Source organism: Cajanus cajan, chromosome 1 (assembly GCF_000230855.2).
Source record: "Cajanus cajan strain Asha chromosome 1, NIPB_CcT2T_4, whole genome shotgun sequence".
Taxonomy (NCBI): Eukaryota; Viridiplantae; Streptophyta; class Magnoliopsida; order Fabales; family Fabaceae; genus Cajanus; species Cajanus cajan.
This window is the reverse complement of record NC_138517.1, coordinates 72,664,085-72,691,459: the sequence shown is the minus strand read 5'-3', so window position 1 is coordinate 72,691,459 and position 27,375 is coordinate 72,664,085. Positions and strand designations below refer to the sequence as shown.

The window sequence follows — 27,375 nt, the reverse complement described above, 5'->3', positions numbered from 1 at the left end:
AAATTTAAGTAATAATTTTAAAAATGAATTGAAAAAAATCTTATTTTCAAAATTGAAGACCAATGAAAGTTTTCATGAAAATGACATAATATTGGATGTAATTTAGAAATAAATGATAGATACATATATATGATTTGCAGAATATAATTTAACTTTTTTTCCCCTTATTTAATTAATAACGTTATTTTCAAAGAGATGAGTGATTTTTAAAAATTAAAGAAAAGATATGTTATTCTTAAATCTGGACGTCATGTGTTGGTGTTTTTCGAGATAAGTAAAAAAAACACATTTACGCTAATTAGTTTATAATTTATAATAACCTAAACATATAATTATATATAGGTAAGTCATACCTCACTCACTCTGATTTATATTTATCTTATTCATTATAATATATTTATATTTTGAAAACACCCATATAATAATGAAAATATTATATAGTGCATTGTTATGTGTATCGATGGGATCAGGATTGCTTGCATTTGAAAAATAATTGGCTTATATTTTATCACTACAAGAAAAATGCTGATTTCCGACGGAAATAGGTAAATTTCTGACGGATTTTGCTTTTTCCGACGGATTTCCGACGGATTTCAATTCGTCGGAAAAAGTGGCGTCGGAAAAAAAATCCGTCGGAAATAATTTTTCCGACGGAATTTTCCGACAGAAAATTCTGTCCAAAAATTCCGTCAGAAATTTCCGACGGAAAAATCCGTCAGAAATTGCTGTCAAAATTTCCGACAGAAAAATCCGTCAGAAATTGCTGTCAAATTTTCCGACGGAAAAATCCGTCGGAAATTATAATTTTTTTTTAATTTTAATAAATTTATTAATGTAACAACTCTCATATTTGGCTTCTCAAGGGTTCTATTTCACAATATTTCACTGTTTAGCGTGTTTTATTCTTACTTGTGCAATTTCTGGGAGACTTCCCAGAAGGTCACCCATCCCAGTACTACTCCAGGTCAAGCACACTTAACTGTGAAGTTCTGATGAGTAAGCTACCGAAATGTCTATGTATGTTGTCAGTATAACTTGTACAAATTAATTCATTTAAGTCATCCTCAAATATACAATCTCATATTTGTACTATAACAATAATATATAATAATTTTATATTACGAATAATAATAATAATAACAATAATAATAATAATAATAATAATAATATATTTAATTATTCTTTATTTATATGTACTTACTTTTATAATTAACATCTACTTACTTTTATTTAAAATTATAATTTAAATTATTTAATTTTATAATTTATAATGATAATATAATTTATAAAATTATAAATATTTATTTATTACATACTTATAAATTAAATTTTAATATTTTAAATAAATTATTAATTAATTTAATATATTTATTTACCTTAAATCAAACATATAAAATTTAAAAAATGTATTTATCCTTATTTTTTTTTCTAATTATCAACTATTAATAAAATACTAACTTAAAATCTTATCTAATTATATATAATATTTTCATATCAAATTTAAAACCAGATATTAGTTATACAAAAATATTAAGATCATATAATAAATTGTCAATAAGATTTTAGTTAAATAATTTAAAATAATTAATATTTCAATTATATTGTTAATTAGCAAATAATTTATTCCAAAACTAATTAATTTTTTATATCAATTATTAGTAAAATTTAATAACTTTTAATTTAACAATTAATTGGATCGATGAAATTCAACACACCATGAGTTATTGAGCGGAATAACTTTACCAAGAGTTATTTTGTAAGTTATCTTAAATCAAACATATAAAATTCAAATAATGTATTTATCCATGTTTTATTTTTTAATTATCAACCATTAATAAAATACTAACTTAAAATCTTATCTAATTATATCATAATATTTTCATATCAAATTTAAAACCAGTTCTTACATTTTCGACAAATATAAATTTGTCTGAAATATTCTATCAATAATATAACTTTTCTTACAAAAATTTTCTCATCAAAAATATAAATTTTTCGACAGATTTAATTTTATTTTATAAAAAATCATCTTCGATTAATATAACATTTTGTATATATGATTTAAGAGTAAAAGATTTTCAATTGAACGGTTAAATTTACAAAATTCACATTTAATATAAAGTTATTGAGCGGTGTAACACTTAGTAAAATTAATACCATTGTAATTATAGCTCCCCTCATGTATATATATATATATATATATATATATATATATATATATATATATATATATATATATGTGTGTGTGTGTGTGTGTGTGTGTGTGTGTGTGTGTGTGTCTATATATATATATGATTTAAGAGTAAAATATTTTTAATTTAACGGTTGAATTTACAAAATTCACATTTAATATAAAGTTATTGAGCGGTGTAACACTTAGTAAAATTTATACCATTGTAATTATAACCCCCCTCATATATATATATATATATATATATATATATATATATATATATATATATATATATTAAATGCGACTTTTACAATGTATTACACCGCTCAATAACTTTATATTAAATGTGAATTTGGTAAATCCAACTGTTAGATTGAAAGTTCATATCTCTTATAGATTATATATACAAAACTTTATATTAATCCAAGATGATTTGATACTTCATTTTTATAAAACAAAATTGATGTAATATATTCATTTCAAAATACACTAAAATATGAACACTTGGATTATCTTCCAGTTGTTGTTCAATTTTAACAAAACTTGATATACACGTATAAAGTGATATGAACTTTCAATTTAACGGTTGGATTTACAAAATTCACATTTAATATAAAGTTATAGAGCGGCATAATACTTAGTAAAAGTTACACGGATATAATTATAACCCCTTATATTATATATATATATATATATATATATATATATATATATATATATATATATATATACACACATACATATATATAGAGCGACAGCTGCACGTTTGGAATAGTGAGGCACTTGCCCTCACTACTATTTGACATATACATAATTTTTTATCTAAAAAAATAATATATTTTAAAAAATAAAAATTATATTCTAATAAAATAAATATATAGATTCAGAAAAAATGTTTATTTATTTGATATCTGTCAAATTTTTGAAGGAAATTAATTCTCATTTGATAAAAAAAATTTCTTAATAATGAATTAATTTTTAAAAAAAGTTTAATTATAATATATATGTATATATATATATATGTCTTAATATTCACATATATAATGTAATATATTAAAACAAATAATTTTTTGATAAAATAAAATTTGTAGCATGCATGTTTTTCTTTTGTGTTTTTTATTTATTGTATACGTTGATTGAAAAAATCAAAATTGTAAAATTGTATACATTGATTAAAAAAATCAAAATAAGAAAAATCATAAGATTTATATTCTATTTAGAATTGTTATTATAAGATATATTTTAAAATAAATTATCATCTAAAAATATATATTAGATATTAAAAACAGATTTATATCATAAATAAATTAAACTTTATTTTTATAAATTTAACATATAGATTTTTATATTTTTAATAGTGTTAAATTATTATAAAATAAAAGTCTATATAATTGTAGTTCTACCCAAATATTTAAAAATTATCTATGATAGATAAATAAGTCACACTTAAAATATATATTTTTAAAGAAAGTTAGGTTCAAACCAAGTAAATTATAATAAAATATAGTATAACCTAATTTATTTTCATCTTTAATACTAATCGTAGATATAAAAAACTTGTAATAAATAATTATAATATACATTTATACCTTTAAAAGATATATAAAATTTTTAATACTACAAATATATATAAGAAATTAAAAATAATAAATTAAAAATAAGAAATTAAAAAAAGAAATTAAAAAGAAATTAAAAATAAGATTTCCGACGGAAAATTCTGACGGAAATTTCCGACAGAAAATTCCGTCGGAAATTTTTGACGGAATAATTCCGTCGGAAATTTTCCGGCAGAAATTTCTGACGGATTTATTTTTCCGTCGGAAATTTCCGACGAAATTTTCCGTCGGAAAGTTTCTATCGGAAATTTCCGACGGATTTATATTTCTGTCGGAAATTTCCGACGGAAAATTTCCGACAAAAAATTCTGTCGGAAATTTTCGACGGAAATATAAATCCGTCGAAAATTTCCGACGGATCCATATCCGTCAGAAATTTTCCGTCGGAAATTTACATTTTTCTTGTAGTGTATTTAATAATTTCATACGGGTTTAAATCCGTCGGAAATTCTGTCAAAAATTTCAGACGGATTTAAATCCGTGGGAAATTCCGTCAGAAATTTCAGACGGATTTAAATCCGTCGAAAATTCCATCGAAAATTTCAGACAGATTTAAATCCGTCGAAAATTCCGTCGAAAATTCCATCAGTTAAAATTCAGTCGAAAATTTCCGTCGAAAATTTAACTTTTTCTTGTAGTGGTATGAGCCTACCACGGCCTTGGCTAGCCTCACCAATCCACATGTGGAGTTAGCCCACCCACTGTCCTCTAAGTACCACGCACCCTCCAGTACCTAGTTAAAGACTACATCTCTAACTAGATACCTTACTCAAATTGGTCATTCAACCATGACATGGATTGACTATTTCCATGTCGCCCACACAGTACTAAGGGATTCAACTTTAAAACAACTTTCAACTTTAAAACAACTTTCAACTTTAAAACAACTTTCAACTTTAAAACAACTTTCAACTTATCACCTTAGTACTATGTATCTCAACATATGACATATATCTTCACCATATGTCCCCAACTTTTCAACTTTACAACAATAGACACCATAACAACTTTACAATAATAAACATCTGTCCGCTTGTAATCCGTATAGCTCGGCCTGGCCCCTATACCGTAGTCGCTTTATACACGTGTGCCTCGACCTTGCCCACACACGGGATCAACTAAGTCCTAGAGGAGAACAACACAATGTCCACTCCAAGGGACAACTTCCCAATGAGGGTTTTCAACAAATTGGGCTCTCAAAGCACCACAACTATCTCAATCCGCACAATGGGATGAGCAACTTCGAAAACATCTCCTCTAGTCCTAGTGATCAACAACTTATCATTACAGCTTAATCAACTTAACAACTTAACCACATACAACTTTTCAGCAATAGACATCTTAACAACAATAGACAACTTACAACAATACAACAATAGGCATTATATACCAGCTTGACAACTTCTTATTCAATCATACAACTATGCAGCTTTAATAATTTTAACAACATGCAAACAACTTAATTAAACAACTATAGTCATTACAATATCAACTTAATGCAACTTAACAACTTTATAAACAACTTCAACAATATATATACAACATATTTAAAATTCATCTATCATGTCAACTTACACATAAACAACATAAATCAACTTAAACACCCAACAACTCAACTATTTCAACAAAAGAACAACATGCATAAAGCTTCCCTAGCTCTCCTGAAATTAAACAACCTACATTCTAGCTTCCCTCACCTGAAGATTGGCTCAAATTAGCCAAACACTGAACAGAAGTAGAATTTCCCTTCGAAGCTCAACCCAAAACTTCAATCCACCCAAATCAAGCTTCCTAATCTGAATTCCAAGAAAAGACATAAGACATTAGTGGTCTAGAGGAGAAGAAGAATCATACAGAGAAATTAGAGAGAGAAAGGAGTCCACAAACCCAGAGTCCTTCTCTCTAGAACTTCTCTCTAAAACCGCTCATTCTCCTCACTGCCCACACCCCTATTTATAGAAATTTTGGAATGCCCAGAACGGCCTGTTCCGAATCTGGAACGACCCGTTCTGTACCCCTTCGTCATGTGCAAAAACCACATGCAGAACGGCTCATTCTGAAATCAGAACAGCCCGTTTTGGTACTCATCCATAACGGCCCGTTCTCCATCCAGAACGACTCATACTCTCTCCAGAACAGCCCGTTTTGGGGTTTGGAAAGGCCCGTTCTCAACTACATTTTATAGGCCAATTTAGTAATTTGGAACGACCCGTTCTGGGCTACTGAATCACCTAACCTACTACGTTACACAATGAAGAACCAGAGTTACGTAGTTTTATGGTAAAATATATTTATGTGTTAGAATTTTTTAATTGATTTCTATTTATTTATTTTTTCTAAAAGGTTAGGATTTTTGAATTGTTATAGCTCATATGTCCTAAAATATAAAACTAATAAAGGTGTACACCAAAGCCAACTTTTTATGATATTTAATTTTATAATTATTATGATACATATTTAAAAAGATTTTTGGTTAAATATTTTTATTTTGGATGAAAACTTTAAAGATATTAAGTTGTCACAACTTGTATCTTAAATTCAAAGGTTAAAAAAGATGTCACGTCTAATTAATCATTTCTTCAATAAAATCTTCAATATATAATGATTTCAAATATTTATATTGAATATTGTGATAATATATTTTTTTATATTTAATTATATTTTAAATTTAAATAAGAAGAACTTTAAGATAACAAATTATCACAACTTACATCTTTAACCTCTAGAATTAAAAGAATGTCACATTCAAATAATCCATTTTTCAAATAATAGATATTATTAATAATGCTGATAAAGAATCTTATAGTTATTATTATTATTATTATTATTATTATCATTATTATTATAATTATAATTATCAATATTATTATTATTATTATCTAAACAAACTAAAATTACGTAAGAATCTAAAATATATATATTAATGATACTAATTTCTTTTTTTAAAAAACTAGTATTATAATTATAATCATAAAATATATTATTTCAGTAAAATTTATCTTAACCATTAGGGAAAAGAAAAAGGAAGAGAAAAAAAATATAAAAAGCTTTGATTACTTTTTTGAGAAAAAAAGAAAAAAGAAAAAACTAATTATTTGTTAAATGGGCTTAGCCTATATGCTTAGCCCAAAATGGAAAGAAAGAAGGGAAAGATCATATGACACTTAGCCATTTTGTCAAAGTCCTAAAAATAGAAAAGAAAGGGATATGATAGGTGTGGGATGCACTCCACTAGGGTTTTGGTTGCAGCCTCCCTTCACAAACGTCGACGAAGATGACGTATGAAGGCAAATCGATGAACAATGTCATATGGCCAAGATGGTAGATCATACGGAGCGGAAATGGAAGGTAGTGGTAGAAGAGAAAGACGAAGGAAAAAAAAGAGGGTCGTCTCCAACGGCGATGCACGGTGTCACTTACAATGCTTTGTTCATGGTCACATACAATAGAGTGTGAAGAAGAAGTTGAAGGTGGAAATTGCCTCCGATGGTAGTGCGTGGTGACACTTGCCATGCTTTGTCCACACGATGACTTATCGTAAAGGCGTACAACAAGGGCGTAAGTGAGAAGAAAAAGAAAGCATGGTGGCGTTCACAAAACTACCCATGGAACCACCCCTTTAGCTGTGTTAGCACCGTTTACTCCCTTTCTTTTATTTTCCCACCACTTTTTTTAGCTTATTAAGTTGGATTTTTATGTGTTGTACATAAAACCCTCAATTTATTATATACATCATTATTTCAAAATACTGAGTAACATAAAACAAATTAAATTAAAGGGAATATTGATACCTAAAAATTACACATTGTGTTTGTCTTCTTAGCTTCTTGGCTATGATCTTTTCCACATACACTCAATAGTTCATCATTTTTGTTCTCTTTGTTTGATATTTTTTTCAACTCTTTGTTCATGTTATGTTACAATATTTATAGACTCCTTTGATTATTGATCATTACCATTTTAATCCCTCTTTGGCAGCTAGTTCCAAGTTTATGCTTTTGGAAGCATATTTGGCAGAAGTGTGATCTTAAGGACATGTTAGTGGCTATGGTAGAGAAGCTCAACAAAGCTTGTTGGAGGAGATTAAAAACATCGGATGACAGAAATTTTGAGTACAGAGGAACATTTTGCCTCCTTTTTCTTTCTTTGTCATTTTTTTGATTTTTTTTTTGATTTTTTTTTTTTTACATTTTTATTGGATTGTAAATTTGATTTATAAATTATTCTTATTCTTGAATCATTGATTTATTGTATTAGATTGTATTATTATTCTAATTGAATTATTATGATAAGTAAGTAAGTAAAATTAGTAGAGAAATTGAATGAGACAAAAATTGGATGTTTAGAGTTGTCAAGGAATTGTCTTCTCTCATCTGCTTTGATCCTCACACCAGCCTCCATCAACTCCGTTACGGACCGATCCATGTGGTATTGGGCCCCTCTGGGCTTTACTCAAATAATTAGGAGGTTGGTAGATTTAACTAATTGCCTTCAACTTCTAATGGAATAGGATAAAGTTAAGGAAAATTTATCTATAATTTTTTATGTGTTGTTGGTACTATTTTTTATTTAGAGTTTAAGTTTTACTTAAATAGTATATATAAATATATATTAATGAGATTTTAAATCCTAAATTTAAGTATATATATTATTAATATAAAACTTTAATTCTCGCTGAATAATAATACCGCGCATTTAAAAGAACTGCTACTAAATTTTGTCATAAAATTAATACTATGTAGAATAAGGTGACTACACTGTTTGTATCAAAATAATTCTAACGCAATTAAATAAATACATTAAAATACAATATAAAGCATGAATAGCATTGCAATTTACTAATTTTACGTGAAAATATTTTAGAAGATCCAAGTCCTAATTTACCTTTTTTCTACAATTTGAAAATATATTTTATAAATGACAATGTTTCTACAATTTAGGAATCGATCGAGGACTTTAACGTTGTTCCTCGGGGAAAATGATCACTTCCACGCATGACACGGGACCTTATTGAAAAGCGTGTTTTAAAAACTGCTAACTATGTAGTAAGAAGAATCGGGTCACGTTGATCTGCTTTGCAAGTGGGTGTTAATTATGAGTAATGATATTTTAACGTTGTTCATAAAATTAAAATATTTGTATTTGTGCAAGTTGAGTGATATTTATTTATTTGTTTATTGATCTAGTTGCAAAAAAATAATAATAAAAACGCAACCAACCATATAATTTAATCTCCTATTTGACAGCATAAAATTTGAGGGAAGGAAGGAGTAGGAGGGTAGAATTAAGGGGAATGGTAAAAAGATACGCATGCTTGATAAAGTGAAAAGAAGGGAAATTGAGTGAAATATACATGAGACCTACATGTATAATAATTATCTTAAAAAATGAGGGGATTAAAGTGGAATTTAGCCTAAAAACATTAATGTTCATCATTCTATTTCAATTATCCGTTACTAATTACTCATCCTTTGCTTGTTTTTAATTTCGTGACTAATGTTTGTTTTCACTCTCATGACTAATCTAGTGCAACAAAAGTATAACTAGTTGCTTTACCCTCTGTTTGTCTTTGCTCATGCTTACAACAAATATATGATGGAGTTACAGATTTATGGTTTAAATATCGAATTTGACATGAGTATAACCGACTATGGTTTCAAATTGAAGAAATTATATTCAAATATGTAAGGCTATCATTATGGGCATCTTTGTTGTGTATTATAATCGAAAATGATACAAATTATATTCAATTATGCTTAGTTATATTTCATTATTTTCATCTTTATTGTGTATTATATTCAACTAAATTGTATATGAATATTATATTTTGTATGATATTTGATTATATGTTGTATAACATATTAGAATATGATCAAATATATTACTTTATGTTTGACTATATTCAAATATATTGTATGCATTCCACCTGTATTTCATTATCTTGTATGATATTGCATTATATGCATAAAAATTGAGAACCATACTTACCATATTTCAATAGACTATCACCATAATGCATTATTTGTAAAATAAATATACATTAATGTATCAAAGGTTAAAATGATAATTTTATACATTATTTTTGTACATTAAAATCTAACTTAATAAAATACAATTTTAAAATACTAATTCACCTATATTATTCTCACCTTATTACACTCTACTAATCAACTATACATTTTACTCTATTTCTTACTTATTTCTTATTAAATGAATTGCCACTTAATTATTAATTCCATTTCCTCTGCTCCCTTTTCCTCTACCATGCAAATGAGAGATAGGAAGACAAAAAAAAATGAATAGAGGAACTTGCTTAAAACAAAAGTTGTTTGCACATATGAAATTTAACCCAAAAAGATAATTGAAACAAACTTCTACAATCAACAATTCAACATTAATTCAAGAAACTAACAAGCTATCTTATCATCACGAGAAATTTCTCTACATAAATCCCGAATTGAATTTCCCTGCAGAGTCTGCAAGATAAAAAACGTTCCGTTTACCTTTCTAATTTGTTGCAGCATCTTCAGAGTCACTATTTTCACCTTCTTTGGTAATACTATGAGTACCACGAAATGGGATACAAAACGCATCCACGACGAGACGTCGAAACCTTTTGTTTTCCAACGCTTCTAACGCATCTGCAAAACTAAACACGGTCTGAATGAAAGTGAAGTAAAGCGCAAGTAACGCACCAATAGTTGAGATCCCCACAACCCAACTTGTCAAATAATGATGCACCAACGAAGCTCTTATTCTCGCACGGATAGAAGCAAAGTAAGAATTTGCATCGTTGACCACATTGTACAAGTAAGACTCTTCCTTGTCCCGAACAATTTCTTTGGTAATGTTGTTGATTAGTTCCGACACAGTGTTGTCGTTGCCTAGGGAATGATGAAGCACCCCTTTGTAGTGAAGATGAGAAACATCATTAGAAGAGTTGATGAGACCATTGAAGAAAAACAAGTAGGTTGTCACATCAGGGTTGCACTCTTTGTGGCACTTCTCAAATGCTACTATGTTACGAAACGCGGTTCCTCTGTGATCGTTGATGTACAAAGGAGGAATGGTGAGTTGCTTAATTATAAGACCCAATTTATTGCCAAAGGTTATGTCAAGCAATTGTCTACTCTCATCTGCTTTGATCCTCACACCAGCCTCCATCAACTCCGTTACGGACCGAACCATGTGGTGTTGGGCCCCTCTGGGCTTTTCTCCTTCTAGTTTGGGCCTAATGCTTGACCTAAGAAGATCCAGAAAGTGAAGCCCTCTTAACTCATCACATTCAGCTGGAAAATTGTCAGAATCCACATGCAGCAAAGGGTAAAAGAATCTAACAGCAAGTGCTTTGAGGTTCATGCATGGTTGTGATGAAGTTGCATCATCAACCCTAGTCAACTCAAACAGCTTGTTCAAAACAAACATAGGAAGCTGGTTTTCCAGCATAATCAACTCACGCCGAATAATGGGTAGCATCCATCTATTCAAACAAGGGACTTGTTTGAATTCACACGCTGAAAGATCCCTCAAGAGCTGAATTATGAAAGAGGCATCAATTAGCATCATTTGAAGAAACTCGTCGCTGCTGAGTTTGATGTCTTCCATGTAACATCTTCGAATGTCGGATTCTTGTTCCTCGAGGAACTTGAATGCCTCGTCTAGTATGGCTCCATTGTTAGAGTTGAAGAGGCGACGATAGAAGTTTGTCTTGAGAGCTTCCATGTTTCGCACGTGCGGGGATCCGTGATGGTAGGGACCGATTGAGATGTTGTTGGGTCTATAGGCTTTGGGTTCGACCATACGCATGTTTGATGGGACTTTGTATATGCATATGAGGTTGTTGCTTTCTTCTGGTTTTCCACTTTCTAACTCTTTTTTCATGTGATGCTTCCAATTTGAGGTGAGTTTGTTGGCAGTGGCATGGAATTTTCTTGTGTTGAGGTTGTGATGCGAAAATCTGAGGAGGTTTCTACATGCCATTGTATTGTTGGACAAAGGATTGTGAACTAGTTTGTTGTGCTGCGTTGTGAGGACTCAATGCTTTTTCACTTGCAGCGGGTCAACTTTTAAGTCTACATTAAATAATTAAATAAGATTCTTGGGAAGCTACTTAGCTTCAAATTCAATAAATAATAGTAAAAATACATAGAGTTGGCCAATAGCGTGAAGAATTGATGTGTCGGAAATAATTGTCATCCGACGATTATAATTGATGTTCGGTTTAATTATTTTATTAATTATTAATCTAATTGTTTAATAATCTAATTAATTGTTTAATAATATTAATTAATAAAAATTATAATTAATATATTTTATTGATTTTTAATGAAAGAATTAATGAAGAATTATTATGATAATAAATTAGAGGATTTTTAATTTTGTCTATAATAAGATTGTAATGTTTAATTGTCTAATAAATTTAAGGAAGAATAAAGATTAAAAAAATTCTTTATTGCTCTAAATATCTAAAACTACTTTGTTATATATTTAGTAATTTGATAATAATGACTATAAAAAGTAAGCTTTTATTATTATAAGTTATACATTAAGATTTTATTTTATTTTATAGAAAGAACCAAGTCAAATGTGAGAAAAGAAAATAGGAAAAGATTTGTAGCCACAATGAGGTTTTTGCAAACACTCCATTTGGCAAGTGGACCAAGTTTCGATGTAATATTTAAGTATCGTCTTCAGGAATTTGGGAGATTAGTAATTCTTACTCTAATGATTAATAAAGAGATGTTGATATAATTTGGAGTGAAATAACGTAAAGTAAAATTTTAGCAAAAATGTAAAAGTTCTAAGACAATTATATAAAACAAGGATTGGATCCTGGAGCACTTGCTAACTCTTAAATTTTCTTAAAATAAATATGATTTCAATTTCATTACCTCCACGTTCATTTAGTAATCCAACAAGATTCCTCAAAGTTGAATCCTAAAGTAATTAATCTAAAACATGATTCCTCTATGTTTTGAAATTAACATTTTGCATTAAGAACAATTATTTGAACAATAGTGACTAACCATATCAAGTCTATCCCTAGAACAAGAGATGATTGGGTGCAAGATTCAGTTCGGGTTTTCAAAAATGTTTTCCAATAGGATTCAAAAACCAAAAATTCATACAACGAGTGATCAAGCCAATACAAACATTAAAAGTATAATCAAGCACAAGTAACGAGGATGAAATGAATATATAGATTTAAGAAATAGAAGAGTTAGTAGTTACACACCAAGATCAATCCTCAAAAGGTTTAGCCCTTCATGGCCATTTACAAGATCAAAGGAGTAGAAGAAGAAATTACAAAGGAAGAGATGAAGAAAAGGAGTTGATCCTCGTTCCCAAGTGATCCAGCCTCCCAATCTTCGTTCCCACTCTGTTCTTCCCCCTTCGTGTGCTCCTGGTATTGTTTTTGCTCTGTTTTTTTCCTCCTCCCAAAAGTTCCTTCGTTTCCCTTTTATATTAGCTTCAAAACAGGGGAGGAATTGTAATTTTTAAGTTCACCGTTGCAGTTGTAGAATCACAGTTATGGCTGTGGAGAGTTCTTCAAGGTGAAGTAAGCTTCACGGCTGCAGCTATGGTTTCACAGCCATAGTTGTGAAAATTCTTTCAAGCTTAAGGAATCTCCAACGTTGTAGCTGTGAATTTCACAGCTATGGCTGTGACTCTCTGGTGCTCTTTTAATAATCAGTGTTCCACGGCTCAAGCTGTGAGCCTACAACTTTAGCTTCAAGTCTCTGGACCCTTAAATTTGCATTCCAGATTTTCACAGCTATAGCTGCAGAACCACAGCTATAGCTACAACTTTCTGACCTTCTGATTTCTTCCCAGATTTCCACAGCTATGGCTCCAGAATCACAACTATGGCTGTGAAATTTTGTCTTCCTAAATTTTCTGCAAAAAAATAAGGGAAATCATCATTAATTTTCTACTACTCTTCTATCTTTTAATATAAACTTAATTCTTCCTAATTAGAGTTAAATTATCATATATATATATATATATATATATATATATTTACAATTTATCCAAAAAGAATACCAAAAATTGAGTGTAATTCATGAATAAAAGACACTTAACAAGCCATAAGATAAGTAATTAGAGGAAAGAGAGACAAATAGTAGAGAACATGGTCAAAGGTGAGGGTAATATAAGTAAGAAAAAGAAAGAAGGAATTTTGAAAAGAAATAAGTTTGTGAAAAGTAAGGTGTGTTTGTTTCCTATTTTTAAAAACAATTTTGATTTCTAGAAATAAACAAATAAAAAAAGTTTTTCTAACTTGCTTTCTTATATTTGCTTCCTAAAATTATTCTCTTTTATGGTTTTTAAAAATAAAAACAATGAGGAAAGCTCAGAGTTGTTTTCATTCTCAGATTCACATTATGTGTTGAAAACTAAAAGTAGTGAACATATTGTTGATTAATTAATGGCATCATTATAAATAGTCTAAATCAGACATTGTATTTTTGTCCCACTAATTTACGTTCTCCAATCAATACTAATAAATTATTTAGATAACCTTTAATTTGAAAGAGCTAAACGTATGTTGAAAGTACGTTAAAAGGATTTTTTTTTTCTAGGAGGTTAAAAGTAATTTTGATAGTGTTGACTGTCTATTTAATTAATAAAAAATCTCATGATGGATTCTCAACTTGTGAAAAACCCTTCAGGCCAGTTGCAACTATAATACTGTGAACGAGATTAATCATTAACTAATTTAAGTAGAAGATACCTATGACGAGCAAAAAATGGTAACCAAAATATAGGTTTCATAAATATACATACAAATTATGCAAAAAATGGTAACCAAAATATAGGTTTCATAAATATACATACAAATTATCCACATTTAAACCTTTGAACTATATGTTCGTGAACCCTCATAGCAGTTAGTGACCTTAATTAATGGGTAAGATTTACACATTAGTGTCAACCATACATCATTAGACGATTAATTCAAGATGATATGGTATAAATGGTAGCTATATATAGACATTCAAGATGTTAATACTCGAGCCTTTGTGTTCATTAAAGAGGTTTAGACCGTGGGATAAACATTTGGTTACTTTATTTTATAGTTGAGTAGACTAACTATGACTTGTAGTAAAGGCAGTCCAATTAAAATGTCTTAATTGTGTTTACTAATGTTATTTTAACTTTTATATTTGTTTGGGATGATTTCAGAAAGCATAAAATAGGTTCATGCCAGAGATTCAAAACCTCATTTGACTCCTCTATAGTATTTGGGTGCATGTGTAGTGACTATCTAGAAAAACCCTGTACAAATAGACATGGATCACAAACTCGTAGACAAAAGCATTATTGATCATTTTTTTTTGTATGTCAAAGGGATTTTTTTTTACATTTGTGTGTGTAACAATTTGTTCTTCTTATCATAGTACAATCACGCATACACAATTACTTGGTTTACAAAATAAGGAGCAATTGACCATTGACAATTATTGTTCCTCATCAATCTCTTGTGGTTCTCTTGTATTCTTTGTACCACTTTGGCCTTTAGAGACATAATTGATTCATAAGTTCTTAATTTTAATACATTTTCTTTGTCATATATTTTTATACTAATAAATTTAATAATTAACACATTTTAATTTTGATCGTTTATCATAAAAAGCTATGAAAGCACAATTGAGGTTGCAAGAGGCGCCAATTACATCTAGGAAGAAGATTTCATATTTAGTGTCAAATATAAGTTAATTAATTAAACACATATTCATAATTGTTATTTAAAATATAGTCTTATAGTATATATTAAATTTGTAATATCCAAGATAACAGGTAACCGTAAATGTGGATATTATCAAGCACATGCATGTTCATAATTATCTTTGTGGATATTATATTAACTCGCGAAATTAGATAATATATGTAAAATCCAGATTACTTATTTAAATATAATATGAGTGTTGATCATGTAATATTTTACCACTAATATGAATTTATAGATATTAACAACTTGTGTCCATTTTCACATGTTGGACTATATATTTCTTGAGTATTTATGATAACTTGTAAATGATTGTTTTATTTATTTTAATTTAAAATTGCATATGTTTATGTAGTTTACGATGATTATGTATTTTACATCGGTTATGTTGTTTATATATGTATTGAAATTTACATTGGTTATGTTGTTTATATATGTATTGAAATAATTTACACTGGTTATGAGATTTATTTAACATACCTTATAAATTTTATCATATGTAGTTTAATTTATATAAGTTTTTAATTGTATTTAAATAAATAATATATTATATAGGATTGTTAGTGGCTAGTCTTATACTATATTAAACTGTCTAGTTGTAAATTGTAGGGAGAAAAAAAAAACAATTCGACTATAAAACAAAATATTCTATGTCGATTATATATGATCATAACCTATGACGATAGAAAGTAGACACCTAATGTAATACCCATTCCATAATAGTTAGAAAGAATCAACATAAGATACTCTCTTTCTCTGTCAGTTTTGTGACTAAAACTTTCTATGTTACCTTGATTTATGTCAGTTACAAGTCATAATCGACATAGATCGAAAGTCCATTTTAACAAAAATAGAAAGTTTCATTTGTAGCAATGTTAGTTACTCAAATTAAAAATTAAAAATGAATCCAACTTATTAAATTAACATGACAAGTTAAGCAAGTTAGTGGATTCTAAATGCTATCTCATCCAACCAAAGTAAACAGGGCTATAGTCAGTAGACCCATTAACCGATCCATAATAATAACGGAGAAGGAAGATGAGCTACTCTCTAATCTATTCATTATTCACGCTTTAAGGTGGGGGAGCTCTAGGAATTGGCTGAATCGGGAAGGCCACATTGATGTCATTTTTGGGACTACATGTCATGGTTAGGTAGTGTAAAAAAATTTAAAAAAGATAATTGATTGTGTCAAGTTACTCTATAAATTACGAAGTTAGCAGCTTTAACTAATTGCCTTGAACTTCTAACGAGTAAAGATAAAATTAGTAGTAGTATAAGGTGACTATTTGTATCAAAAATATATAACTAACATTCTATAGCAATTAGTTAATTCGTTGATTAATTTTAGAAAAAATACAAATCAGGATTAACATAGGAATTTTACCTAAATATTTTGAAGATCCAAGTGCCAATTAACCTTTTACTCGTTCTACAATTTAATACTATATTCTTGATTATTAGTTATCTCTTAGCCATTTTAAAATCTATTCTATAATTATAGATTCAAAGTCTTTAATCAGATCGGTTACAAAATATTAGGTTCAAATTCTAGTATTTTCATTATAATTTTGATAGATAAAAAAAAAAAAATAACTTTAAACTGCCCCATTGGGAAAATTATCACTTCTGGACATGACATGGGGACTTATTCCAAGGCACGTGTTTAAAAATGCTAATTGGTATAACTGATAAGCCTATTTAAAGAGGAGTGATCTGCTTTGGCAAGTGTCTTATTTACATGAGTAATGATATTTTGATAACGTTTATAAAATTTAAACATATGTATTTGCACAACCTGAAAGATATTTATTTATCTGTTTCTTGAGCTAGTTACACAAAATTCACAAGAAAAAAAAATCACCATATTAAATACTCCCATAAATCTCGAATTTCCCTGCATTGTTCTCCACAATTAGAATTGCGTTTACTTTTCTAATTTCGTTGCATCATTTTGACTACTACTTTCACCTTCCATTTTAGAGATTGGAGTGCCACGAAATGGGGTACAAAACGCATCTACGAGGAGAGATGGAAAGCTCTTATTTTCCAACGCTTTTAACGCCCCCGCAAATCCAAACACGGTCTGAATGAAAGTGAGGTAAAGCACCAACAACGCGCCAATAGTAGAGACCCCCACAACCCAGCTTGTCAAATAATGATGCACCAACGAAGCTCTTTTTCTGGCGTAGAAAGAATTAAAGTACAAATGAGCATCGTTCACCACTTTGTGCAAGTACGACTCGTGTTTGTCCCGAACAATTTCTTTTGTAATGTTGTTGATTAGTTCCGACACGATGTTGTCGTTGCCTAGAGAGTGGTGAAGCACCCCTTTGTAGTGAAGAAGAGAAACATCATCAGCAGAGTTAATGAGACCGTTGAAGAAAAACAAGTAGGTTGTCACATCGGGGTTGCACTCTTTGTGGCACTTCTCGAATGCTACTATGTTACGAAACACGGTTCCTCTGTGGTCGTTGATGTTCAAAGGAGGAATAGTGAGTTCCCTCAGAAAACCCCATTTTTTGCCAAAGGTTATGTCAAGCAATTGTCTACTCTCATCTGCTTTGATCCTCACACCAGCCTCCATCAACTCCGTTATGGAACGAACCATCTGGTGTTGGGCCCCTCTGGGCTTTTCTCCCTCTATTTTGGGCCTAATGCTGGACCTGAGAAGATCCAGAAAGTGAAGCCCTCTTAACTTCTCATCACCTTTCTCATATTCAGGAGAAATGTTAGAGTCAACCTGCAACAAAGGGTAAAAGAACCTAAGAGCACTTGCTTTGAGGCTCATGCATGGTTGTGATGAAGTTGCATCAACACTGGACAACTCAAACAACTTGTTCAAAACAAACATTGGAATCTGGTTTTCGAGCATTATCAACTCGCGCCGAATGATGGGTACTATCCACCTACTGAGGGAAGGAACTTGTCTAAACTCATGCAATGATAGATCCTTAAAGAGCTGAATAATGAAAGAGGCATCGACTAGCATCATTTGTAGAAACTCGTCGCTGCTGAGTTTGATGTCTTCCATGTAACATCTTCGAACGTTGGATTCTTGTTCCTCGAGGAACTTGAAGGCCTCGTCTAGTTTGGCTCCATTGTTTGGGTTGAACAAGCGACGATAGAAGTTTCTCTTGAGAACTTCCATGTTTTGCAATTTGGGTGACCCGTGATGACAAGGACCGATTGAGATGTTGTTGGGTCTGTAGGCTTTGGGTTCGACCATACGCATGTTTGATGGGACTCTGTATATGCAAACGAGGTTACTTTCTTCTGGGTTCTCCCTCTTTCCACTTTCTAACTCTCTCTTCATAAGATCCCTCCAATTTGATCTTCTGTCAGCGATGCCATGAAGTTTTCTTCTGCTGAACTTTTTGAAAGCCAATCTCATGATTTTTCCACTTGCCATTTTTGGACTAAGAATTTTGTTTTTGTTGTGTTAGCTTGAATATATAATAAAGAGGGCACGGGAAACACGAAGAAGAAAGAAAAGAGAGTTGCATTAGCGTAAAGAATAAAATGAATAGGAACAAACAACCAAGCGGAGATGCAAGGAAGGAGAATCAGAGATAATCTGAAAGAAGCAACGAGTGAAAAGTGACAGAGGAAAGAACATGGTAGAAGGTGAGGGTAAGTAGGAAAAGGAAGCATAATTTTGAATGGAAAAAAGAATGTGAACATTCTAAGAGTGGAAAGAAAGGAAGATCTATGAACTGGGAAATTCTCTTCTATAATTGAAATAATGTTTAATAAGATATTGACACGGGTGAGAAAGAAATGGGTTGGATAAATTTTTTTGTTTGGATTATAATTAAAAAAAAATTACTGATTAAAGAGGTTGTATTATAGTTGGATATATAAATGCAAATATGGCAAATGATGTTGATTAGATCCCACAAATCCACTTTAGATTATTTGATTACACGGGTAGATGCAGGTGTCAGACGGAGTTGAATTTTGCAACTGAAACTTGCATTGTTGTATGTAAATGAAGAATTTTCTGCATAAGCTTAGGTTTTGTATTGTAAAATCAAAGTGCCATTCACCTTGGGTAAGAATTCTACTTTGCATAATAAAGCATATTGATGTTAGATATTATTGGAAACAAGATGGATTAAGTTCCACGATGCTTAAGGTTGAGAAGATTCAGAGCATATGATAATGATGCTAATATATGTTGTAAGCCACTGCTAGGAGAGAAGCTTCGAGAGATTGTAGTATGATATTTTTTTTTTTCAAAATAGAAAGATATGGCTCCACTTAAACCGTGATGGGAAGATTTGCACGTCAGGTACGTGACGTGAGTCTCTCTTCTCTTCAAATGGGGACCTACACTGCTTTGAATAAAAAAAAAAAGGATGGTTGTTACAATTACTCGAAGCCCGTCAATTTGAATCCAAGAAAAAGAGGGTCGCTCGCCCCTTGCAAGGAATCGTGTTCTTTGTTTTATGGTGCAAAAACTTTTAAAAACAAAAATATACAAATAAGCAACGACAACGAGGATAAAGGGAAAGAATTCTTTGTCTCTAGCGAGAGAGAGAGAGAGAGAGGATAATAGAGCAAATGCATTTTATTTTAAGATAGTTTAAATAATTAACTTATTCTTTCTTCCCACCAAATATTAATCCAAGTATTTCAAATCATTTTCTAGAATTTAAAATAACTTTGAGACAACATAATAAGATTTTATATGTTAAAATAGAAGAAAATTTTATAATTTTTTTATTCAATTTATTTCTTAAAATTTACATACAAATATGAAAAATCTCAATTTATCATATAAAAAACATTCTTAATAAATTCAAATTATTAATATATATATATATATATATATATGTATGTATATATAATTTTAAGAAAATATATATTTAAATGAAAAAATAAACGTAATTAAGTTATTCTAAAATATCAAATGTTCATGTATATTAAAAAAATAAAAACAGTTTCAAAACTCTTTAAATATAGAAGGATATGGTAAAATTTCACTTATTTTAGTCAAAATGTTGATATAAATATTTTATTTGGCGTTTTATCTTCTAAATTAACAAGTCAATAATGACTTAGTGAGTTTTTCTTTTTATATCTTTATTTCTACCCATTAGTTATTTGTTGCTGCTTGTATTAGGATATTTCTGTTGCCTCAAGGAATATAAGACATAAGGCCAATATGTCTTAGGCCCCAAATTCAGGCCTCAATTTTTTATTCACATTTTTATAAATTATTTATTATTAATTTAAATTAATAGGTCATAAATTTTACTATAACATAGTATATTATTTATTACTATTTTTATTAATAAAACTCTAATCTTGGTAGAGTTACTATGTTTACTATAACATGATTAAATCTGTTATAGTTTTTCAAATACAGATATTTAATTAATATATAGTAAATTCAGTGGCAGAAAACTTATTATAAACTTTAGAATAAAATAATTCTAATAGCAGTATATTTATTATAAAATTTAATATAAAATAATTCTAATAGCAGAATATTTATTATAAATGTAATATTACTCCATTATAAGTTTATAACAAACTTTACCAGAACTCATGCATTTCATGCTCCTAGACTTGCATTTTTTAGTTATTGATCATGAATAGATGTTTTTATCAATTGTATATACTGTTTTATTATTAATCATAAATCTTATGATTCTACTCACGATTCAGAAAATAGACTTTCCAATATACAATTTGTATCCCAATTTAACTACCATGCTACTTAGCTTCTTTACCACAACTTTAATCAATTCACATAACAAGACCTTGACGAGATAAAGAATAATGAAAATAAAATTCATTCAGAGGCAAGATACCCAAATATTCTACCCAATACTACTCAAGACCTAACAAGGTTAGATTTTCCTAGAAACGAGCATTTTACCCTTTCTAATTAATTATGGATTAGCTTCCGCCAAATAATCATTTGATCAAACTGAAAGATCCCTTGCTTTTAGATTATTTATTTATATGTAGGTCTAAAAATTACAACTCTTAAAGAAGAAATATCCATGAGCGATTCCCGAGAAAATAGGCAGTTATAATTTGACAAAAATTAACTTTCAACCTTCAACCTGGCGGCCAATTCATCTGTCTCCCACCCAATACATGCAAGTGCAGATGATACACAGATTGACCTAATCAAAATAATGAGTTTGAGAAAGAGGAAGTTTACAGGTAGTGGCACAAATATAAGCAAGTGAAAAAAATTCAGATAAATTGTTGACAAGAAACAAGCTTACAGGCACTAGGACCACTGTTGATGACGACTCGGAATCCATCGACAATACCTTCTTTCTCAGCTACTATTTTGGCAGCATAGAGAAGTTGCCCCAATATTTCCCCATGTCTACTATCAGCCTGTGAAAGGAGATTTTATATATCATGTAAAATAAAACTCCTGTTTTCCTTGCTGCAAAAAAATGCTTTTCTTTTTGGCATAAATCACTTGAAGATTTTTAGAACCATCAGTTCATAAAAAGCCCCAGTGTAATGTTTTGCCATCTAATGAGATATCCAAATAATTCAACGGTCACAATTAACCAAAAATCTGATGACATGAAAATAATACTAAATAAAGATTGATAATAAAAAATAAAAATCAAAAAGTATCATTTAGGGGCTGTATAATGTGAAAGTATATTCAAAATTGGACAACCATGAGACAGTTTGACAAATTAAGTAATCTGCAAACTAATGATGAGACATCATCTGTTCAGAGTAGCTAAAATCAGTATTTTTTCTGTTTATATTCATCGTAGTTTTCTGTTTAAGTTCAGTGAGATTACTGAACTTCAATTGACTTGTTACCTTAGGGGTCTCATTTATAAATATATATTCTCAGTTATTTTCAATGATGCTTCCTAATTCCTATCTTTCATTTGCATGTCTTCACATTAACATGTTCGTAGTCCATACAATTTCAGTAAACTATTTTTCACTTAACAGAAGAATCATGCAAAACTTTTTGTAAGTGTACACAGAAAAAGGGCGATTAGTGACCTTCCCAAGCTGTGTTAATCCATCTCTTAATTTTGGAATGACGAGAACATGAACCGGAGCCTGTGGATTAATGTCACGAAATGCAAGAACCTTTTCATCTTCATAAACAATGGTAGAAGGGATTTCCTTACTTATGATCTTATCAAATCTGGAAAGAAAGTAGAGATTACAAAATTACACAGAAAAAGAAAAACACAATAAAATGATTAAGCCATTATAAGTTTGAATGCATCTGTGCAAGTGTGTGTCAGTGTGCTCATAAATATCAAGAGATACAGATCTTGCCTACATTATGGAGCCCAAAATGGTTTCAACCATACTTCTCTGATTACATTTACCAATCCCCGAAATTCAAATTGACTGTCACAGTTCATTTGTGTGGGAAACCTTTCTTAATAGGGATTTAAAATCTTTACATCCCAGTGAATCCTTTAAATTTAAAATCAACTCTATCTTGAAATCATTCAAAGAGGAAGAGGGAAGCAGAGAAGTACAATATTCGTGAAATTTTTTGGAAAATTGGTATCATGCAATGGGATTTGCACTCCCTTCCAAGACTAAGGTGAAAACCATTATAAACAAAATGATGTTAGATGTGAAAGGGTTGTTACATTGTCGGAGCTTCACTATCAAAATTAACAGCAGCTGCTTTTGCTGCAGCCTCTTCATTGTTCAATGCACGGGTACTAACGACCGACCTGTTACAAGCAAAATGTCAAAAACACATCTATACAACACAGCAAGTCCATAACCAGAGTATAGCTAGTTACTACTTATTCCAAACAAGGGTAATACTAAAAGTCAGTAAACAGTCACTTTTATCCCTCAAAGTGGTAAATGCTGTCGCATTAGTATCTGAAATTAAAAAAAAAAAATCAAATAAATCCCTAGAATGTCAAATACGTTACTAAATTTAAACGCTCATTTCCATCTCTAAATATATATTAATATTATAACTTTAGGTACACATTTTCTTTTTGAATTTAAGACTAATGTGATTATTAATTTGCACTCTTAGGAACTTTAACATTTTCTTAAATAACATCATTTTTAAAGGACCAAAGTGACTAGAAATATGAAAATCCAAGCAACCACCATATGCTTCAAAACAAATGCTGAAACCAATCAAGTATAATTCAAATCAACAGAAACACTCGGTTTCAAATTTAACTGATGACAGACGAATCGCAAATACTTGTAACAATGCCAAACAGAACTTACGCTTTCTTTGAAGAGTTTAGTTCGAGAAATTTCCTATTTTCACAAATAATTACTAAAATTAAAACGACACCAACACCACGAGAAACTTCCGAATCTCTCCCTAATTTGGTGCGAAAAGTAAAATTCCCTCATTTTGGCACGCAATAACATTTTTCTAAACAGGGCGAAGCGAGGATTGAAAGAGAAACCTGCGTGGTTGAAGAGGGAGAAGATTGAAGTTGGAGACTTTGCGAACGAAAGGTGTTGCTAGTTTCAACGGCGAGAAGTTCCTGCAATAAAATTGGAAGCGAAACTCAAGAGATTAGAGGGAAGTGAGAGAAACAAAGCGAGTGATTGAGAGAATATGAAAGGAAAAGAAAGGAAAGTGCCTCAGCAGAGAAAAAGGAATGGTTGCTGCCATGGCTAATGCCTCGCTACTTCCTCCAACCAAAAATCTTAATTAATCCATTTTCTCCATAAATATTATCAAGGTTTAATACCATTTGGTACTTTCTAAACATTTGATAATTATTATTATTTAATTAAGTTACTAATTAAAAAATTATAATTAAATCAAATATTTAACATTTTTTATAAATAATTATAAGATTATTAAAAAAAATAATTATAAATTTTCAGTTCAAAAACCTAATAAAAATTTAATTCATGTTTTACCTTAAATTTTTTTTTGTTCGTTCCTCGTTACGAGGAAGACACCTCAAAGGGTGGGATAGCTGGTCCCAAAATTTAACGCGACTGCATATACAAGGCAAGGATTCGAACCCCTGATTTTGCTTAAGCGTGGATCAACCCCTATCGCTGAACCACACACTTGAGGTTTAAATTTGTAGATTTGATCTATGCATTAAGAACTTTGAATTCAACAATTAAATTATTGAAATTTGATGTAAAATATGAGTTATTAGAATATAATGTAAGTGAATCATAACCATTGGTTTGAACCAGCAAATCTTTACATATGAGCGATCAAGATTGCAGCATTTGCTAGTGGCAACACACAACCACACCAATGCCTTGTTGAATATATATCACAAATCCACCCCATAAAATGTTGATTTCATTTAGTTCACTAACTCACTCATTGGGTGGAAGCACTTATTTTCCCTTTCAACTTAAAGCATGCAAGTCTCTTCAATCTGCATCCCAACCAAGGTTCCGATTCGCGTGAAGTCACTACACACAAACCCAGCAACCTTAAACGACACCACTTCCACGGTGGTTGCTCCTAAATGGGCTCAAAAGACAATAACTTTGCCTCCCCTTAAACGTGGGTGTCATCATATCACTTCCAAGGTATATCTAAGTTTTTGAACTTACAAATCAATTAATCATGTTTTTGTGCCTCCTTGTTTGTAAGTCCCATATATGATGGGACAACTATTTCTCTTATTATATGCTCGATGATCATTTAAACACTAAGTTTTTAGTATATGATTTACTTTGAACTTTTTATTAAACCAAATATAACCATTGTTATTGGCTCAGATTTTGAAAGAAATTGGTCCAGAATTGTCTGGATTCAAGTGTGGCTTGGCCCATCTATTCTGTAAGTATGCTGATGCAAATTGGTCCAACTATGTTGTTATGTTCAATTTCAACTTGGGCTTTCGTAGAATGAACTTCTAATGAAAAATATACACAGTGCATCACACAAGTGCTTCTCTTACCATCAATGAGAATTATGATTATGATGTTCGCGTTGATACAGAAACGTTCCTCAATCGTATAGTTCCAGAGGTTAATTTTTTATTTAGTTCTACATTAATATTTATAGCAATTAATTTTAATGTACAATCTTACGACAAAAGGCTTTGAGATGAAATTTCCATGTATATTTGCAGGGGCCATCTGCACCTTGGAAGCATACTCTAGAGGGTTAGTTTTTTCTTTTTTTTTTTACCAAACCAATGGATATCTATATTTTATATGTTTAATAGTATTTTCCATTCTTGAAAAAAAAAAGTTCAATGATCTTGAAATTGGATGATATGCATGTCAGTACATATAATTTGCACATGTATATAATTTCAGGACCAGATGACATGCCTGCGCATATTAAATCGTCGATGTTTGGTTGTGCACTCATGTGAGATATTTCATATACACACTATATATAGTTACATACTGTACTATACTCAGAATGATTTATTATGCTGAATATGATATAATCAGCATTAATCCACTGATATGTTGTGTTTTTAGGATACCAGTTACAAATGGAAAGCTTAATATGGGGACATGGCAGGTAACAAAATTAATGCATAACTTTTTTCGTTTTTTTTTGTGTATGACATTTTAATTGTATTATTATTTTTATTATTTATAACAATAATAATTTAGGAAGAATAGTAAGAAATTAGTAAAATTTAATGTAAATAATTAATTTTTTAAGACAAATAAAATTAATTTTTTTCTCTGCTTATATAGAAAACATAATCAAAATATTTTTTTGGAACGTCCATTTCGAAATAATGAGTCTTTTAAAATGAAATGAGTGTTTCAAAATATTAAAAGTATTATTCTTAAGTGAAAGTATTATTAGGAAGCTTTTTCTTTTATAAGAATGTTTTTAAGAATTTTTTAACTTCTTGTCTCTTTTAGTTTATCATTCCATTTTTTATTTTTAAATTGAATTTGACATATTTTTTTAAAAATATCTGTAATTAAAAATAACCTTATAATATTTTAGGACAACTTATGGCCTATGTTATAAGGGCATAACTAAATTTCATTTCTTTCAATAACCAAGGTTTTTTTAAATAATAAAATAAATTCTTATTAGCATAAAAAGATTTCTCATATAGCATATATCTCGTAGATTATGACAGTAATCTTAGAACACACCTTACAATATTTTAGGACATGCATGAATCCTATGTTATGAGAAAAAAGTTGGTTGACATAGAATCCTGATGTAGTTACCCTTGGAGCTACATATAAATATATAAGACTATTATATATTGTTGAAGAAAATTTGTGAGCCGTGGCTAAATTATTATAGTTTTAATGTAGTTACCAATGGAACTACATATATGTCATTTTAATTTGTGGAGAAAAGCTTCAAAACTATTGATAGGATTTGATTTTTCATTATTTTTAAGGGTATATGGATTTGTGAGCATCGAGATTATCCTACACCACGTACAGTTGTGGTCACACTTAATGGAGTATGAGTTGCTTAGGCCTCTTGGTTTTACTTCATCTTCATATTAATTATCAAGAACAGTACTTGTGTTTGAGAATTTTTTAGATAATCTGTAAACTTTTGTAGCTTTTACTTTGGTGAAGTTTGAGTACTTTACTGCAGATGTTACTGTCAAATATTTTTTTAATTATCATTTAATCATTCAAGTATTAGGAATTATTTGTTAGCATTTCCTATAAGACAGACTTTTGGAAATTCTTGTTTTTTTTTTTTTTTTTTTGGATTAACTATACCATTGCTTAACTTCTTGGTTGTTGTTCAGATGTTCTTTTGTGGCCATTTTCGATTTTTGTAGTGTTACTTAAATGCATTTTTACTGTGTTAGTCGATTATTTAAACAAAATTATAATTCTAAAAAAAATTAGTGATAACAAGATTTGGTTGCTAAATTACTTGGTGACAAAAATTATACAAATAAGAG

At 29.9% G+C, this 27,375-nt stretch overlaps 4 protein-coding genes and 1 long non-coding RNA gene across 5 annotated transcripts; 2 read left to right on the top strand and 3 right to left on the bottom strand.

Moving 5' to 3' along the window:
* Positions 1 to 6,300: 6,300 nt before the first annotated feature.
* On the top strand, positions 6,301 to 8,064 carry LOC145950698 (uncharacterized). Its single transcript, XR_014428567.1, has 2 exons — positions 6,301 to 7,416; positions 7,768 to 8,064. It is a non-coding gene; the product is annotated as an uncharacterized LOC145950698 (long non-coding RNA).
* Positions 8,065 to 10,015: 1,951 nt separating this feature from the next.
* LOC109787779 (UPF0481 protein At3g47200) lies at positions 10,016 to 11,833 on the bottom strand. The gene has a single exon (XM_020346345.3). It carries the CDS (start codon positions 11,767 to 11,769, stop codon positions 10,297 to 10,299), a length of 1,473 nt encoding a protein of 490 aa, XP_020201934.3. The 5' UTR covers positions 11,770 to 11,833; the 3' UTR covers positions 10,016 to 10,296.
* A 5,475-nt stretch (positions 11,834 to 17,308) lies between these two features.
* LOC109787786 (UPF0481 protein At3g47200) lies at positions 17,309 to 20,209 on the bottom strand. Its single transcript, XM_020346351.3, has one exon. The coding sequence runs from the start codon at positions 18,930 to 18,932 to the stop codon at positions 17,448 to 17,450; it is 1,485 nt and encodes a 494-aa protein (XP_020201940.2). The 5' UTR covers positions 18,933 to 20,209; the 3' UTR covers positions 17,309 to 17,447.
* Positions 20,210 to 21,451: 1,242 nt separating this feature from the next.
* On the bottom strand, positions 21,452 to 24,240 carry LOC109787782 (HISTIDINE TRIAD NUCLEOTIDE-BINDING 2). The gene is made up of 6 exons (XM_020346348.3): positions 24,118 to 24,240; positions 23,938 to 24,018; positions 23,140 to 23,226; positions 22,529 to 22,676; positions 21,769 to 21,886; positions 21,452 to 21,663 (listed from the first exon to the last, which is right to left on the bottom strand). Exons 1-6 carry the CDS (start codon positions 24,147 to 24,149, stop codon positions 21,596 to 21,598), a joined length of 534 nt encoding a protein of 177 aa, XP_020201937.1. The 5' UTR covers positions 24,150 to 24,240; the 3' UTR covers positions 21,452 to 21,595.
* Positions 24,241 to 24,802: 562 nt separating this feature from the next.
* LOC109787787 (UPF0047 protein C4A8.02c) lies at positions 24,803 to 27,113 on the top strand. The gene is made up of 7 exons (XM_020346353.3): positions 24,803 to 25,042; positions 25,235 to 25,295; positions 25,392 to 25,486; positions 25,591 to 25,624; positions 25,781 to 25,835; positions 25,952 to 25,994; positions 26,851 to 27,113. Exons 1-7 carry the CDS (start codon positions 24,869 to 24,871, stop codon positions 26,920 to 26,922), a joined length of 534 nt encoding a protein of 177 aa, XP_020201942.1. The 5' UTR covers positions 24,803 to 24,868; the 3' UTR covers positions 26,923 to 27,113.
* Positions 27,114 to 27,375: the final 262 nt, after the last annotated feature.

What these genes read in the sequence shown, in the direction of transcription:
- LOC109787779 (XM_020346345.3), bottom strand. Translation starts at nt 11,769, where the DNA reads ATGGCATGTAGAAACCTCCTCAGATTTTCGCATCACAACCTCAACACA.
- LOC109787786 (XM_020346351.3), bottom strand. Translation starts at nt 18,932, where the DNA reads ATGGCAAGTGGAAAAATCATGAGATTGGCTTTCAAAAAGTTCAGCAGA.
- LOC109787782 (XM_020346348.3), bottom strand. Translation starts at nt 24,149, where the DNA reads ATGGCAGCAACCATTCCTTTTTCTCTGCTGAG. An exon ending in CTCCCTCTTCAACCACGCAG is followed by an intron (nt 23,227 to 23,937) that starts GTTTCTCTTTCA and finishes TGCTTGTAACAG; the next exon opens with GTCGGTCGTTAGTACCCGTG. An exon ending in GATTAACACAGCTTGGGAAG is followed by an intron (nt 21,887 to 22,528) that starts GTCACTAATCGC and finishes CTCCTTTCACAG; the next exon opens with GCTGATAGTAGACATGGGGA.
- LOC109787787 (XM_020346353.3), top strand. Translation starts at nt 24,869, where the DNA reads ATGCAAGTCTCTTCAATCTGCATCCCAACCAAGGTTCCGATTCGCGTG. An exon ending in GTCATCATATCACTTCCAAG is followed by an intron (nt 25,043 to 25,234) that starts GTATATCTAAGT and finishes TTATTGGCTCAG; the next exon opens with ATTTTGAAAGAAATTGGTCC. An exon ending in TTAATATGGGGACATGGCAG is followed by an intron (nt 25,995 to 26,850) that starts GTAACAAAATTA and finishes ATTATTTTTAAG; the next exon opens with GGTATATGGATTTGTGAGCA.